Genomic DNA, 14,541 nt, shown 5'->3' with positions numbered 1-14,541 from the left:
AGGTACCACTGTCCCACCTCCACCCCAATCTTCTGTCCTTACCCTCAGGTGCCTTGTCTAACAGACACAAAGGCAGGAAACTCCTTGGGTTCCTACACAGTGTCTGCTCTCCTTTTCCCTTCTGTTCCAGAGGAAGAAGTGGCCTTTCCAAACCCATCCACCCAGTAAATTAACTTCTTTGTATTGTTTTGTATTTCTGTGAACATTGCATTATTTTACTTTCACAAAACACAAGAATATAAAGAAGTAAAGGCCCTCTATCTCATGCCCCCTACTCTACCTCACTCCACCCTATGCTCTAACGTCCCACTGCCTACCGTCATTTGACCTCTGAGCCTACCCTCCCTAGGTAACTCGTAATGATTTTGCCCTCTAGTGGACATCTGGCAATATCTGGAGAGATTTTTCGTTGTCACAATTTGGGTGGGGTGGGAAGATGGGCACTACTGGATCCAGTTAGTTGAGGCTAGGGATTTTGCTAAACCTATAATGCACAGGATGGCCCCCAGAAATAAAAAAGCATATGGCCCCAAATGTCAAGAGTGCCAATGTTGGGAAACCCTGCCCTAGAAGGATATAAACAAGCCCAAGAACATTTTTGACAAGTACAAACTCTTTAGTTAGGGAACTGGCCCCAAATCCTGAATGACTGTCATAGATTCAACAGGAAACAACCTAATGTCACATCTCACTGCTGCAGAGATGTCCCAGGGCCATGACAGTTTCTTAGTCACTAGGTCCACAGGCCCCAGGTGATGTCCAAGTCTCCTCCATTTGTGTCTCAGTCTGGTTCAGGTCTAACTCCTCTCCATCCTTCCACCTGTGAGCTAAAACGTACATGTACCCCTGATCAACACAGCTTACAGTCATCAAAGGGATAGAAGGAGACCAACCTGCCACCCACCTTTTGAACCCACCCACTCTTATCCTCCCCCATCTTACCCCTCCCTCTGAAAGTTGATTTCCCACTGGGATATGTTTCTGTTATGTTTTACATTTCTAAATTCACTAAGAGCTTTGTAGCTAGAGTTCCCTCCTACATTTATCATGGTGGTGGATTGGAAGATAAATTACCTCAGGATGATGGCACCATGCTTTCGCCCATGGTCTAAACCAGGAAACCCTCTGAGTGCTATCAGTTGCTGACTCACCTCCTTGGCAGTGGCAGGAGTTCTCTGTTCAAATCTGACTGTCCCTGGTTCTGCTCACTGGGGATTGAGGAGGATTCTCCTGTCATGAGGGCTCTAGAGTCATAGCAGTCCTCGCCTGGAGCTGGTGCTGGCATTCTCTGTATGTAGCCCTGAAGTATTCCCTCAGGAGTAGCAAAGCACTGCCATGTCGATTTGAGTCAACCATAAACCTGAGGTTAACTCCAGGCCTGTTTTGATTGTTTATGATGATATAACTCACTCAGAACATGAATGAACTTTCTATCCAGTTCATTCCCAGAGACTCCTGGAATGCAGGAATCTCCACTACTCAGCATACCCTGATGCAACTCCCCAGCCGGTTTGAACATATTATTTGATGGTCTCTTATTTGCAACTGCTCTCCTGGTACCAATTTCTGACATAAAAATAATCTGATGGGCCGGGCGCGGTGGCTCACCCCTGTAATCCCAGCACTTTGGGAGACCGAGGTGGGCGGATCACGAGGTCAGGAGATCGAGACCATCCTGGCTAACACAGTGAAACCCCGTCTCTACTAAAAATACAAAAAAAATTAGCCGGGTGTAGTGGTGGGCGCTTGTAGTCCCAGCTACTCGGGAGGCTGAGGCAGGAGAATGGCGTGAACCCGGGAGACGGAGCTTGCAGTGAGCCGAGATAGCGCCACTGCACTCCAGCCTGGGCGGCAGAGGGAGACTCCGTCTCAATAATAATAATAATAATAATCATCATCATCATCATCATCATCTGATGGGGAGGTGCCAAGATGACTGAATAGGAACAGCTCTGGTCTATAGCTTCCAGAGAGAACAATGAAGAAGGCAGGTGATTTCTGCATTTCTAACTGAGGTACCCAGTTCATTTCAATGGGACTGGTTAGGCAGTGGGTCCAACCCATGGAGGGCGAGCAGAAGCAGGGTGAGGCGTCACTTCACCCAGGAAGTGCAAGAGGCCAGGGATCTCACTCCCCAAGCCAAGGGAAGCTGTGAGGGACAGTGCTACCCAGCTGGGTTACTCTGCTTTTCCCACGGTTTTTGTAATCTGCAGATTAGGAGATTTCCCTTGTGTGCCTACACCACCAGGGCCCTGGGTTTCGAGCACAAATCTGGGCAGCTGTTTGGGCAGACACTGAGCTAGCTGCAGGAGTATTTTTTCAAACCCCAGTGGCACCTGGAACCCAAGCAAGACAGAACCGCTCACTCCCCTGGAAAAGGGGCTGAAGCCAGGAGCCAAGTGTTCTCGCTCAGCAGGTCCCACTCCCACGGAGCCCAGCAAGCTAAGAACCACTGGCTTGAGATTCTCACTGCCAGCACAGCAGTCTGAAGTCAACCTGGGATGGTCAAGTTTGGTTGGGGGAGGGGTGTCTGCCATTACTGAGGCATTAGTAGGCAGTTTTCCCCTGACAGTGCTAAAGAGGCTGGGATGTATGGACTGGGCTAATTCACCACAGTGTGGCAAAGCGGCTGTGGACAGGTTGCTCCTCTAGATTCCTCCTCACTGGGCAGGGCATCTCTGAAGGAAAAGTAAAAGCCCCTGTCAGGGACTTGCAGATAAAACCCCCATCTCCCTGGGACAGAGCACCTGGAGGAAAGGGTGGCTGTGAGTGCAGCTTCAGCAGACTTAATCGTTCCTGCCTGCTGGATCTGAAGAGAGCAAATGATCCTGACAAGAGGGACTCTCCTAGCACAGCACACTAGCTCTGCTAAGGAACAGACTGCCTCTTCAAGTGAGTCCTGGACCCCCATGCCTTCTGACTGGGAGAAACCTCCTAACAAGGGTTGACAGACAGGTCATACAGGAGAGCTCCAGCTGGCATCAGGCTGGTACCCTTCTGGGATGAAGCCTCCAGAGGAAGGAGCAGGCAGCAATTTTTGCTGTTCTGCAGCCTCCACTGGTGATACCCAGGTGAAAAGGGTCTGGAGTGGACCTCCAGCAAACTACAGCAGACCTACAGAAGAGGGACCTGACTGTTAGAAGAAAAACAAACGAACAGAAACCAACAACATCAACATCAGCATCAAGGAGCCCCACACAAACACCCCATCCAAAGGTTGTCAACCCCCAAAATTAAACATGGATAAATCCATGGAGATGAGGAAAAATCAGCGCAAAAATGCTGAAAAATCCAAAAGCCAGAATGCCTCTTCTCAAAGTGATTGCAACTCCTCTCCAGCAAGGGCTCAAAACTGGATGGACAATGAGATTGACAAATTGACAGAAGTAGGGTTCACAAGGTGGGTAATAACAAACTCCTCTGAGCAAAAGGAGCATGTTCTAACCCAATGCAAAGAAGCTAAGAACCTGATAAATGTTACAGAAACTGCTAACTAGAATAACCAGTTTAGAGAGGAACATAAATGACCTGATGGAGCTGAAAAACACAGCACAAGAACTTTGTGAAGCATACACAAGTATCAATAGCCAAATTGATCAAGCAGAAGAAAGGATATGAGAGATTGAAGATCAACTTACTGAAATAAGGCATGGAGACAAGATTAGAGAAAAAAGAATGAAAAGGAACTAACAAAGCCTCCAACAAATATGGGACTATGTGAAAAGACCAAACTTACGATTGAGATTGATTGGTGTATCTGAAAGTGAACGGGAGAATGGAACCAAGTTGGAAAACACACTTCAGGACATTATCCAGGAGAACCTCCCCAACCTAGCAAGACAGGCCAACATTCAAATTCAGGAAATACAGAGAACACCACTAAGATGCTCTTCGAGAAGAGCAACCACAAGACACATAATTTTCAGATTCTCCAAGGATGAAACGGAAAAAAATGGTAAGGGCAGCCAGAGAGAAAGGTCAGGTTACCTACAAAGGAAAGCCCATCAGACTAACAACAGATCTCTTTGCAGAAACCCTACAAGCCAGAAGAGAGTGAGGGCCAATATTCAACATTCTTAAAGAAAATAATTTTCAACCCAGAATTTCATATCCAGCCAAGTTAAGATTCATAAGCAAAGGAGAAATAAAATCCTTTATAGACAAGCAAGTGCTGAGGGATTTTGTCAACACCAGGCCCTGCCTTGCAAGAGATCCTGAAGGAAGTACTAAATATGGAAAGGAAAAACTGGTATCAGCCACTGCAAAAACGTACCAAAATATAAAGACCAATGACACTATGAAGAAACTGCACCAACTGATGTGCAAAATAACCAGACAACATCATCATGACAGGATCAAATTCGCACATAACAATACTAAACTTAAATGTAAATGGGCTAAATGCCCCAATTAAAAGACATAGACTGGCAAACTAGATAGAGTCAAGACCCATCAGTATGCTGTATTCAGGAGACCCATCTCATGTGCAAAGACACACATAGGCTCAAAATAAAGGGATGGAGGAATATTTACCAAGCAAGTGGAAAACAAAAAGAAGCAAGGGTTGCCATCCTAGTCTCTGATAAAATAGAGTTTAAACTAACAAAGATAAAAGAAAGACAAAGAAGGGCATTACATAATGGTAAAGGGATCAATGAAACAAGAAGAGCTAACTATCCTAAATATATATGCACCCAATACAGGAGCACACAGATTCATGAAACAAGTTCTTAAAGACCTACAAAGAGACTTAGACTTCCACACAGTAATAGTGGGAGACATTAACACCCCACTGTCAATATTAGACAGATCAGTAAGACAGAAAATTAACCAAGATATTCAGGAATTGAACTCAGCTCTGAACCAAGTGGACCTAATAGACATCTACAGAACTGTCCACCCCAAATCAGCAGAATATACATTCTTCTCAGTGCCACATAGCACCTATTTTAAAGCTGACCACATAATTAGTAGTAAAACACTCCTTAGCAAATGCAAAAGAATGGAAATCATAACAGTCTCTTGGACCACAGTGCAATCAAATTAGAACTCAGGGTTAAGAAACTCACTCAAAACCGCACAACTACATGGAAATTGAACAACCTGCTCCTGAATGACTACTGGGTAAATAATGAAATTAAGGCAGAAATGAAGAAGTTCTTTGAAACCAATGAGAACAAAGATGCAATGTACCAGAATCTCTGGGACACAGCTGAAACATTGTTAAGAGGGAAATTTGTAGCACTAAATACTCACAACAGAAAGCTGGAAAGATCTCAGATTGACACACTAACATCACAATTAAAAGAACTAGAGAAGCAAGAGCAAACAAATCCAAAAGCTAGCAGAAGACAAGAAATAACTAAGATCAGAGCAGAACTGAAGGAGATAGAGACACGAAAAACCCTTCAAAAAATCAATGAATCCAGGAGCTGGTTTTTTGAAAAGATTAACAAAACAGATGGACCACTAGCTGGACTAATAAAGAAGAAAAGAGAAGAATCAAGAAGACATAATAAAAAATGATAAAGGGGATATTAACACTGAAACCACAGAAATGCAAACTACCATCAGAGAATACTATAAACACCTCTACACAAATAAACTAGAAAATCTAGAAGAAATGGATAATTTCCTGGACACTTACAGTCTCCCAAGACTAAACCAGGAAGAAGTCGAATCCCTAAATAGACCAATAACAAGTTCTGAAATTGAGGCAGTAATTAATAGTCTACCAACCAAAAAAAGCCTAGGACCAGGTGGATTCACACCTAATTCTACCAGAGGTACAAAGAGGAGCTGGTACCATTTCTTCTGCAACTATTCCAATGAATAGAAAAAGAGGGAATCCCCCCTAACTCATTTTGTGAGGCCAGCATCATCCTGATACCAAAACCTGGCAGAGACACAACAAAAAGAGAAAATTTCAGGCCAATATCCCTGAAGAACATCGATGTGAAAATCCTCAACAAAATACTGGCAAACCAAATCCAGCAGCACATCAAAAAGCTTATGAACCACGATCAAGTCGGCTTTATCCCTGGGATGCAAGCCTGGTTCAACATATGCAAATCAATAAATGTAATCCATCACATAAACAGAACTAATGACAAAAACCACATAATTATCTTAATATATGCAGAAGAGGCCTTCAATAAAATTCAACACCCCTTCATGATAAAAACCCTCAATAAACTAAGTGGTGATGGAACATATCTCAAAATAGTAAGAGCTATTTATGACAAACCCATAACCAATATCATACTGAATGGGCAAAAGCTGGAAGCATTCCCTTTGAAAACTCGCATAAGACAAGGATGCCCTTTCACCACTCCTATTCAACATAGTGTTGGAAGTTGTGGCCAGGACAATCAGGCAAGAGAAAGAAATAAAGGGCATTCTAATAGAAAGAGAGGAAGTCAAATTGTCTCTGCAGACGACATGATTGTACATTTAGAAAACCTCATCGTCTCAGCCCCAAAACTCCTTAAGCTGATAAGCAACTTCAGCAAAGTCTCAGGATACAAAACAATGTGGAAAAATCACAAGCATTCCTATATACCAACAATAGTCAAGCAGAGAGCCAAATCATGAGTGAAATCCCATTCACAATTACTACAAAGAGAATAAAATACCTAGGAATACAACGTACAAGGGGCATCTTCAAGGAGATCTACAAACCACTGCTCAAGAAAATAAGAGAGTACACAAATGGAAAAACATTCTGTGCTCATGGATAGGAAGAATCAATATCATGAAAGTGGCCATACTGCCCAAAGTAATTTATAGATTCAGTGCTATTCCCATCAAGCTACCAGTTACTTTCTTCACTGAATTAGAAAAAAAAAAAAACTACCTTAAATTTCATATGGAACCAAAAAAAGAGGGTGTATAGCCAAGACAATCCTAAGCAAAAAGAACAAAACTGGAGGCATCACACTACCTGACTTCAAACTATGCTACAAGGCTACAGTAACAAAAACAGCATGGTACTGCTACCAAAACAGATATATAGACCAGTAGAATGGAACAGAGACCTCAGAAATAACAGCACACATCTACAACCATCTGATCTTTGACAAACCTCACAAAAACAAGCAATGGAGAAAGAATTTCCTATTTAATAAATGGTGCTGGGAAAACTGGATAGCCATATGCACAAAGCTGAAACTAGTTCCCTTCCTTACACCTTATACAAAAATTAACTCAAGATAGATTGAAGACTTAAACGTAAAACCTAAAACCATAAAAAACCCTAGAAGAAAACCTAGGCAATACCATTCAGGACATAGGCATGGGCAAAGACTTCATGACTATAAACACCAAAAGCAATTGCAACAAAAGCCAAAACTGACAAATGGGATCTAATCAAACTAAAGAGCTTCTGTACAGCGAAGAAAGTATCATCTGAGAGAACAGGCAACCTACAGAATAGGAGAAAATTTTTGCAAGCTACCCATTTGACAAAGGTCTAATATAGAATCTATAAGGAACTTAAATTTACATGAAAAAAAACCTCATCAGTAAGTGAGCGAAGGATATGAACAGACACTTCTCAAGAGAAGACATTTATGCAACCAACAAACATATGAAAAAAAGCTCATCATCACTGGTCATTAGAGAAATGCAAATCAAAACCACAATGAAATACCATCTCATGCCAGTTAGAATGGCTATTATTAAAAAGTCAGGAAACAACAGATGCTGGAGAGGATGTGGAGAAATAGGAACATTTTTACTCTGTTGGTGGGAGTGTAAATTAGTTCAACCATCGTGGAAGACAGTGTGGCAATTCCTCAAGGATCTAGAACCAGAAATACCATTTGACCTAGCAATCCCATTACTGCATGTATACCCAAAGGATTATAAATCATTCTACTATAAAGACACATGCACACATATGTTTACTGCAGCACTATTTACAATAGCAAAGACTTGGAACCAACCCAAATGCCCATCAATGATAGACTGGATAAAGAAAATGTGGCACATATACACCATGGAGTACTATGCAGTCATAAAAAGAATGAGTTTATATTCTTTGCAGGGACATAGATGAAGCTGGAAGCCATCATTCTCAGCAAACTAACAAAGGAACCGAAAAACAAACACCACATATTCTCACTCATAAGTGTGAGCTGAACAATGAAAACACATGGGCACAGGGAGGAGGGCATCACACACTGGGGCCTGTCAGGGGATGGGGTGTGAGGAGAGGGAGAGCATTAGGACAAATACCTAACACATGCAGAGCTTAAAACCTAGATGACGGGTTGGTAAGTGCAGCAAACCACCATGGCACATGTATACCTATGTAACAAACCTGCACGTTCTGCACATGTATCCCAGAACTTAAAGTTAAAAAAAAATCTGTTTGTCCACCCACTCAAGTTAACTAAAGAAAAGAGGATCTGTATAAAGGGGATTTTCATGTAGCACAACTGTAGGAAGTGAAAAGTGGTTGTGCTGCTGCTGTCTCCATCTCTCTGGAGTCACAGGATGATTCCTCTGTGCCTGTCTGCTCCCTAGAACCACGTACCAGTGACTCCCAAAGACACTTGCCTCTGGAAAGCACCCAGTTCTATTCCCCCACAGCCAGGGTCAGGCCTCTGCAGTGGCCTCAGCATCCATGGCTCTGGTCCTGGCCCCAACTCCAAGTGACCCACTGCTTCATTGCCCAACATCATGGAATCGGCCTCTCTGTTCGATTCAGTGTCTAGCATGAAAATCCATTTGGTTCTGGATGGGTCAAATATCCACTCCTGCTCCAATCATCTAAGGCCTAGATGCGAGTGGAGGGTGGGGTGTTATATACATGGTTGCCTCTTTTACCAGGCACTAGGGCAAGGAGAGAGAGAGAGCGCGCGAGAGAGACAGACAGACAGACACACACATACACACAAATAAAAGCTGCAGCACTTCTAGGGTATTGAGTGCTAATGCTCTGGAATACAAAGGAGGTCACCAAAACATGTCAGTCTCTCTGTGTCTCTCTCGCCCCACCCCAATCTATACCTCCCCTGCCCACCACTCTACTTCTACACCTCTTTCACAACCCCTACTTTCCTCCCCCTCCTCCAGTCAACACCCCTATCACTGAAGTTGTTCCTAAAGGTACCACTGTCTCACCTCCTTCCCCCACTCTTCCCAGCCTTCTTCCCCTACCATCCTGGCCCTTGCCACCTCAAGCCTTCCCTCTGAAAATTAATTCGCCATTGAGATATGCATGCTTCAGTTCTATTTTGCATTTCTGCACTCAATGAGGTTTTTGCAGCCAGATTCCCCTCCCACAGTCGAAGCAAGTATCCCTCCGTGAAAAATTCACAGCGTTACACCAAGGGCAGTCCCAGTCCCCTGGCCTGCGATATACTGGAGGTCTTCTTTGCTGATGAGGTTCGGAGTATCTCCTGTCTCTTGGGTGCTCTTGAGGGTCTACTCTTTGGGGCCCCCCATCAGACCACAGGCTAGTATCAAAGGCCCCCCAGTCGGAAGGCAGCTGAGTCGGAACTGGTGCTGTGACTGTTGCTTGTGGAGGGGATATAGTGGGTATGCCTGAGAAGGAGGAAAAAGGGCTTGAGTATGAGTATGTGAATGAGGCAGGGAGCTGGACAGGAAGAGGTTCTGGTGAGGCTCTGGACCAGGGGTTCATGGTTCCAGAGAAATAAGACGTGGCTGTTTCTACCGACCTGAGATCTTCCTCCTTCTGCCCCCAATAGGTGTAATTTTCCTGATCAGCATCTCCGAGGAGCTGCAGGAGGATTCTCTCCAGCTCCTCTGTGGGCTCCATGGAGGCAGCCCCGGCCTCCACGTGGGGGAACTCTGCCTCCATGGGGGCAGCCCCAGCCTCCACGGGGGCAGCCTCGGCCTCCACGGGAGCAGCCATGGCCTCCACCGGGTGAGACCCAGCCTCCATGGGGGGAGCCATGGCCTCCACAGGGGCAGCAACAGCCTCCACATCCCTCTGCTCTTCTTCTGCTCCTTTTCCTCCAGCAGCACCAGCAGCAGCCACCGCTGCCTCTTCTTCCTCCTCACCTGCTCCTTCTGTGCAAACCCCTCCGGCAGTGGCCAGGCCTGGCCCCCCTGCCCCCTGCTCCCACTCATGGGGAGACGCCAGCTCCTGGAGAGAAGTGGGCAGGGCTGAGGTGTGTTCTGGGGGCAAGGCGGGAGCACTGAGCAGGGTAGGACAGAGCTACCAGGTGGGAAGGCCGGGGCAAGGCGAAGCCATGGAGCAGGGTGGAGAGGGGTGGGAATGGGGCGGGGCAGTGGTACTGGTCAGGGACCAGTTGAGGGATCTTACTGCATGGAGGAGTTTCCAACTCACCTTGTCTCGCTCTTTCTGCACCTCCACGAAGCTGGTCTGGGACATTCTTAGCCGGGAGGCCGCCTCCTTGCGTTCTGTCTCCTGCTGTGCCTTGAGCTCCTTCAGGTCTGACGCCAAGGCCTGTGCAGCTGATTTGTGCAGTTTGGCGAAGCCGTGCAGCCACCGCACCCTGTGCCTCTGTAGCTGTGCCTGCCTGCGGGCAAAGCGCACGCCCAAGGCCAGGCTGCCCCAGGTGCAGGCCTCTTTGACCTCACTGGGCACCTTGCTGTCCTCCAGGATGGCCCTCAGCTTGTCTTCCACCTCCTCCCAGGATAAGGATATATTCTCAAGATAGAACTCGGGGCCTTTTGTGTGCCTGGCCATTTTCTCGTTGATGAAGGCCACCACGTTGCTGTGCCGGAACCCACTACTGGGGTCCTCAGGTCTCAAGGCCATGATCGCCTAGGGGTTTAACGGTTTCACTAGCCCAGTGTGGATGGAGCAGCCAGTAGGTTCCTTTCCTCCCCCTTAGCCCCTCCCCTCATCCGTCTTCTCCCACCCTCTTGCCCCCGCCCTCCCGGCTCTGACAAGAGCATCCTAATGACCGTCTAACAGGCTTGTCCTACTCTAGGACTACTCCCACCAGGCCTCACCTCTTCAGCCAGAGCCAGAGGAAGTACAGGCCAACCCCGCTGTCTTAACACGCCCGAAGAGAGAGGAGGATCTCTCTCTCTCCTAAGGCTCCGGGGAAAGGAAGACTCAGAGCCAACGTTGGCTTTTACTCTGGGACTGTTCCAATTTTGAGAGACACCAGGGGTGGAAGGGAGTGAGTGAGGAAGGCCCCTGCCACTCCATTGGGATGTAAGGGAACCTGCCACATGGTTGGGAGCCCTTAAAGGTCGGAAGAAACAGGAGTGGTCAGAAAAGACTTAAAACCAAGAAAAGTAAGCCCTTATAATCAAGGCAAAAAAGTCCCACTTCTCCCTCCCTCTCCACAATGGTTTGTCCCACGCCGACGGCTAGTAGGGACCGTCCTCGAGGTTGAAGGGGAATAATAGGTGTGTTCTAGAACATGAAAAAGCCCCCCAACCCATGAAAATTCTGTAGCTCCTTTTCCAGACTCCTAAATCCTAGTAAACAGGTTAGTGACCTTTTTCTGAAACGGGCAAGATAGCAGAAATTTGAGGCTTTGTGGGCAAAAGATTATCCCAACTACTTGTAGCACAAAAGCAGCCATAAATAATACCTGAAGAAATGACCATGGCCATGTTCTAATAAAAGTTCATATATAAAACCAGGCAGTTGGCATGATTTGGCCTGTAGGTGTCAAACTCCCAACCTAGATTCGCATTTCATACATGTCCTACAGACACACACAATCAAAATGTTCATAATATAACTCCCCCTTTTCCCTGTTAAAAGAGAAACGTTAGACAAAGTTAACAGTTTGTTTAAACACACACAAAAAAACAAAAACAAAAACAAAAAACGAGTCATGAATTTGTCAGTACTCAGAACCAGAAGAGTTTCAGAGAGCTATTCCCACCAGCATGAGAAGTGAGTTTTTATAGGCTAAATTTGGACACAAAGGAGAAAAATCACCTGATTGGTTACAGCCAGGCATTTGCCTTATTTGGACATGGTCTCATCACTTGACTGCCTGTAATTAGCTGGAGCCTGGCTAGTTGTGTTTGGTTGAAATTAGGCTGTCTTTTATACAGCTTATGTTAAGTTTCAGTCTGTTTAAATGCTAAGTTAGGTTGCAGTTTGTTAGATAGGAACTCAAAGTATGGAAACAGCTTCAAACTAATGGCCTCTTGCTTATTTTAATATATGCAGGAGATGATTCCCCTCCTAAATTCCTATGTTGCCCAATACAGAAACCTCAAAATCAAATTTTTAAGTCACCTACTCTTCATACCTACCCTTAAAAATAAGTCAAGTAAGAGACCAAATCTTGTGGCTGTGACCTCAGAAACTTCTAAGACATCCATGCCCACTTAGGGAATGTCCATGTTACTTCCCAAATAATCTTCCTGTCTTTAATTTCTTTATAATCCCTAATGACTTCCTAATCTTTCCTATGATCATGCTTCTCTTAAGCTTAAAAACATTTGATGGCTCCTTGTGACACACTCCTTGTCCTGACATTAGAATCTCACCCCAGGATACCATTCTAATTTAACTCTCTCAACTCTGTTATCCACCATCATTTATGTACCTAAGGGACTAAGCCATACAGGGATACGCTGATTTGGGGGTTTTAAGTTATTTTCCCTTCTGAAAAAATCAGAGCATTCATTTTTTATTATATGGGCATTATGTTCTATTCTATGAACTACATTTAAAAAGACAATATTTCTTCTCTAAGGGTCTTTTGTCAGATAATTAGAGAGGAAAAAGACAATAAATCAGGCATTAAAATATTACCTAAGATGGTAGTTAAACTCCAGAGGCATAAAGTCCCACCATTTAAATGCTGTTTTTTGGTGCTGTCTTGTGATTTCTTTCCTTCTCAGCTTGTATATTGTTTTTATCAGCCGTCAGTGGAAAGGGTTCGTGTTTTGGCTTATTCTAGAGTGACTTCTATAGAAAGAGCATCCAGAAGATAACGTAGCAAAGAGAATGGTGAGGAAAGGGGGAGAGAGACTGGAGTCAGGAAGGCCCATTAGGGAGATGCTAAAGCAATTCAAGAAGTAAACTAAAGCAGTGGAAATAGGGACGGAAAGAAGAGTGTAGAGAGCCATTTGGTAGATAGAATGCATAGGGATATCAGAGACAAGGATGAGGGAATGCTGAGGATAATGCCCAGGTATCTGGTATAGGGTTCTAAGTAGATAGCCCTGTTATTGACTTAGATGGAGAATGAAGAATAATTTTTGGGGGATGAGTTCACCTTTAGACATATTGACATTTAAATACCTGTTGGGACCATGTGCAGTACTCACGCCTGTAATCCCAGCACTTTGGGAGGCCGAGGTGGGCGGATCACCTGAGGTCAGGAGTTGGAGACCAGTCTAGCAAACATGACAAAATCCTGTCTCTACTAAAAATACAAAAATTAGCTGGGCATGATGGCGCACGCCTGTAGTCCCAGCTACTGAGGCAGAAGAACCGCTTGTACCTGGGAGGCGGAGGTTGCAGTGAGCCAAGATCATGCCACTGCACTCCAGCCTGGGCAACAAAGCAAGACTCAGTCTCAAAAAACAAAAACAAAAACAAAAACAAACAAACAAACAAAAAACCTGTTGGGCATCCTGGTGGAGATACTCAGTAGGCAGTTTGATATATGAGTCTAGAACTTAGGAGAGACATCAGAGCTGCAGATGTAGTATTGAAAGGTGAAAGCTGTATTTACAGCAGCGGTTGAAATAAGGGACAGAATATGGAGCAAGAAGAGTAGAGGGCTGAGGACAGAACCCTGGCCTGACTTCATGGATCTCCTCCTTTCTACAGCTGTGTGCTACCATTGCTGATTTTGTAGTAGTCCCCCTTACTCCTTTGTGTTCTTGTCTACTAACTTCAGAACATCTTTTCCTTATCTCTTTTATTCCCTCTATAATACTTTAAACATGAACTTCAGTTTGTGATTAGTTGTCTGTTTATGCTGCCATTCTTCCATTTCTGCTTATAAATACTTAGGAAATTAAAAGTAAATTGTTTCTTTTAGCAGCCTGGAGGAGGGAGAAAGTGAAGAAAGAGAAACCTGTTAGGAGGTTCCTTCAATAGTGCAGTAAAAACATGATTAGGGCTTTAACTGTGGCAGGACCTCGATGAGATGTCAGATGAGGAGAGATTTTTGACATACAGTTAGCATGACTTGTTAACTAATTGTAGTAATATATGAGAAATAAATATGGGTGTTGGAGTAGAAAATGATTTTGAGGCATTTGACTTGATAAACTAGGTTTTGTGACAAGTGATGCCTCAAACCATAATAGATATGAGGAAAAACAGACTATAGAGAGGAGATAAATTCAGTTTTAGATTGACAAATGCCTTCGTGATAGTTATATTGAATTATAGTTGAGTGGCTGTACTGGGCTGGAAGTTAGGTGAGAGGACAAAACTAGAGATATGTGTTATAAATTTGGGCATTTTCAGTGCTCAGTTTTTGGCTTAAGACCTCGTGCTTCAATAAAATTGCTGGAGATGAAGGTTGGAAGGAGAGAATAAGCAGGACAAAAAAAAAAAAAAAAAAAACCACAAAAAAAACAGAGGAAGGAATTCCGAGGTCTTGG

At 44.5% G+C, this 14,541-nt stretch overlaps 2 protein-coding genes across 2 annotated transcripts in view; one reads left to right on the top strand and one right to left on the bottom strand.

Moving 5' to 3' along the window:
- The window catches only part of IL1RAPL2 (interleukin 1 receptor accessory protein like 2), a 1,212,980-nt gene that overhangs the window by 591,763 nt on the left and 606,676 nt on the right, over positions 1-14,541 (top strand). The gene's annotated exons all lie outside the window — the stretch shown is intronic.
- TEX13A (testis expressed 13A) lies at positions 9,222-12,625 on the bottom strand. The gene is made up of 3 exons (XM_009198045.3): positions 10,954-12,625; positions 10,322-10,762; positions 9,222-10,117 (listed from the first exon to the last, which is right to left on the bottom strand). Exons 2-3 carry the CDS (start codon positions 10,754-10,756, stop codon positions 9,257-9,259), a joined length of 1,296 nt encoding a protein of 431 aa, XP_009196309.1. The 5' UTR covers positions 10,757-10,762; positions 10,954-12,625; the 3' UTR covers positions 9,222-9,256.

The sequence above is a fragment of the Papio anubis genome, chromosome X (assembly GCF_008728515.1).
Source record: "Papio anubis isolate 15944 chromosome X, Panubis1.0, whole genome shotgun sequence".
NCBI lineage: Eukaryota > Metazoa > Chordata > Mammalia > Primates > Cercopithecidae > Papio > Papio anubis.
This window is presented reverse-complemented; position numbering and strand designations above follow the sequence as displayed.

Excerpts from the sequence above, each read along its gene's own strand:
- TEX13A (XM_009198045.3), bottom strand. The coding sequence starts at position 10,756 with ATGGCCTTGAGACCTGAGGACCCCAGTAGTGGGTTCCGGCACAGCAAC. Across the intron at positions 10,118-10,321 it reads TGCAGAAAGAGCGAGACAAG|GAGCTGGCGTCTCCCCATGA; the intron begins GTGAGTTGGAAA and ends ACTTCTCTCCAG.